At 38.1% G+C, this 2,919-nt stretch overlaps 1 protein-coding gene across 2 annotated transcripts in view; it reads right to left on the reverse strand.

The window, feature by feature from the left end:
* The window catches only part of LOC107082448 (interferon lambda receptor 1-like), a 27,613-nt gene extending 24,908 nt beyond the window's left edge, over positions 1 to 2,705 (reverse strand). Inside the window, exons 1-2 of one of the 2 annotated variants that reach the window (XM_015371147.1) lie at positions 2,374 to 2,705; positions 2,193 to 2,302 (exon numbers count right to left, since the gene is read on the reverse strand). In XM_015371147.1, coding sequence (XP_015226633.1) covers positions 2,193 to 2,245 — 53 coding nt within the window. In that variant the 5' untranslated portion in view covers positions 2,246 to 2,302; positions 2,374 to 2,705. Of the gene's footprint in view, positions 1 to 2,184; positions 2,303 to 2,373 lie in introns of both variants that reach the window. The other variant, XM_015371138.1, reaches the window with a different exon arrangement.
* Between the last annotated feature and the right edge of the window lie 214 nt (positions 2,706 to 2,919).

Raw genomic sequence — 2,919 nt, forward strand, 5'->3', positions numbered from 1 at the left:
AACGTTTGTTTTAAAATGTAAGGAATAGAAAGTACAGATACTTGTGTGAAAATGTAATGAGTAGACGTCAGAAGTGGGAAGAAAAGTAATGGAGTAAATTATAGATACCTAAAAAGTGTACTTAAGTACAGTAACAAAGTATTGTGACGCCTCTTAAAAGTAACCACAGAAGCAGCTCCAGCATGCGGGGGAATAATGCTGCGGGCCGAGCTGAGCTGGTTCTTCATTTCTCAGGAGCTCAGGCTTCTGGAAGCTTCTCAGAGAAAGAGGAAATCTGTCTGCTTCTGCAGAAAGGAGTGGAAATTCCCTGTAGGGGGGGGGCTCCAGGACAGGGGTCAGAGCTACGAGCTAAAAGCATCTTTAGCTTTAATGTTTGCTTCTGTTTCTGAGGAACTATGATGCGTTTTAAAATCGCGGCTCTGGGAGGAAATCAGTCGGCTCTGCTGCTTCCTGTAGCAGAACTTTAGAAGCAGCAGCTGTTTAAAGGCATCAGAGATTTTATAATCCACCCGACGCGCGACGTAACCAACAAACGCTTCTATTAAAAACGCAGAAATCCACAGAGATGGACAGAACTTTGCATTAATCTATAGACGCATTCCATCCATCTTTTTTAGCAGAAATAACCTGCAGCTGCCTAAACTTTGATTAATTCATTAATGAATCCATCTGGTCTGAATTCACAGGTTTCCCCCTAAAGCACACGGGTCTAAAAGATACATATATATAAAATAAATATTTTGTTAATTTAGATTTTTTGTTTTTTATAGATTTTTTCCACCTTTTTTAGGTTTTTATAGCTCAGCTGATCACATTTAGATGTCTCCACTGTGTGAGAACACTGGCTGCAAACATTTTATTATATTTTCATTGTTTGTTACACAAATATATAAAAAAAATCGATAAGAAATCAGAGATTTTATTTTCATCTGTTGGTATAAACAAGACCGCTCTAATTATCAGAACTTATTCATGTTTTCTGGTTTTCTTTGCAAAAGATCCACTTTAATCCGTCCAGAACCAGAAATATCCACCAGAACCAAACTAGAACCAGAAACTAGAACCTATTTCCACTTTATTTTCCATATTACTAAAAATGTTTTCTATCATCTGCTGCATTGTTATCTGATATTTTTTCTTTCTCTTTGTGCTGCAATGATAGAAATTTTCTGTTTTGTTCTAGTTCAGTAAAATCTGACCTTTAAACTTTAAAATCTGAAAGTGACGGTTACCTTCTGATGCTTATTTCTGGTTCCGGACGATTTAAAGTGGATCTTTTGCAAAGAAAACCAGCAAACGTCTGATAAATAGAGCAGTCTGATCTATACCAACAGGTAAAATAAAATCCCTGATTTCTTATCAAGTAAACTGTTTTTTTCCCCGATGTTTTTAATATAAAAAATGGAAACATAATTAAATGTTTGCAGCCAGACGTCTCACACAGTCAGCTACTTTATCAGGTATTTAAATAAAAGCAACAGGTGATTATCTGAGCTATGAAAGCCTAAAAAAGAAAAGGTGGAAAAAATTCTAATTCTCCACAAAACAAAAAAACAACTAAAAAAATCTAAATTAACAAAAGATATTTATCACGCAGCCCTAGTTTAGGTGTATGTATATTTTAGAGCCTGTTTGCTTTAAGGGGAAACCTGTGAATTTAAACCAGATCGATTAATTAATCAATAAATTAAAGAAAAATCTGATTAATCAGCTTTTAATAAAAATCAGCTTTTCTGAAGCAGGAAAAACCAGCAGGACAGACTTTGCCTGTTTTAAAGCAAACAATAAAAAAACAGAAGAATCAAAACCAGACTGTTTCCACCATTCAGCAGATTATTTAAACCGACCAACTGATTTGATTAAATTCCAGTGACATTTATGTGTTTTTATTTCTGTATTTATAGAAAACTGAAGGTTTTCTTTGATCCAAACTGTGTTTATTATCATAATATGACCCTGATGGAGGCGGGATGATGATAATTTTATTAAAATTCACCAAAAGACCAACTGAACTCCTAAACTGTCATTTCCTCTTTGTTTAAGAAAACATTATTTTGAATTAGAAGGTTTTTTTGTTGTTGTTTTTTTTAGATAAAGTAAAGGAAACAGTCTTGGTCTGCTGATTCAGACCAATTTAAAAGCAACAAAGAATAGAAATGAAGGAGGATTTATCGGAATAATTACTTAGAGACCCGGTAGACGGTCCCTGGGGGGGAGCCCGGTCCGGGGTCCCAGTGGAGATCATACTGGAAGTTCAGGGAAGTGATGCGAAGGTTGACTGGAGCAGGAAGAGACGCGCAGGCTGCGGAGGGAATGAGAGGAAAATCACAGAAAGTTCTGGTTCCGGAGAGAAACCGCAGGGTTGTTCCTCACCTGGAGGGAGCAGGAGCAGCAGGACGATGAGTGGGTTCATCAACATCTCCACGCGCTGACACGCGATCACAAAGCTCCCCGCGTCACGCGCCGCTTCCACCATCGCGCCCTGTGGAACAGGACGGGTTTAAAGTCCGACAGCCGGACAGCTCCACGCGTTCAGGAGGATCCACTACATGTCCACGGAGGGAGGGGGGCAACCCACGGGGTCACGTGATTCCGCGGCTGATAACTCCCAGTAGCTGAGAAAGGAAAACGAAAATCCGATCCAAACATCAACAACAGCCGCTCCTGACTGAAGTTTGCTCTGAGAAACTCAGTGGATCCGATCAAGGCTGCTTCCGGTGGTACTTTCACAATAAAAGCTCAGACATAAATCTGTTTGAACAACCTGCACTGAAAAAAAGATCTAGAAATAAGTAAAAATGTCTTAAATTAAGTGTATTTACCCTTACTTTGAGTAGGTAAATACGATTATTTGCCGATGAAATTAGTATCCTTACTCTTAAAATAAGATAATTAGATAATATGAACTTAAAATAAGAC

This window comes from Cyprinodon variegatus, unplaced genomic scaffold, assembly GCF_000732505.1.
Source record: "Cyprinodon variegatus isolate N-32 unplaced genomic scaffold, C_variegatus-1.0 Scaffold3, whole genome shotgun sequence".
NCBI classification, from domain to species: Eukaryota; Metazoa; Chordata; class Actinopteri; order Cyprinodontiformes; family Cyprinodontidae; genus Cyprinodon; species Cyprinodon variegatus.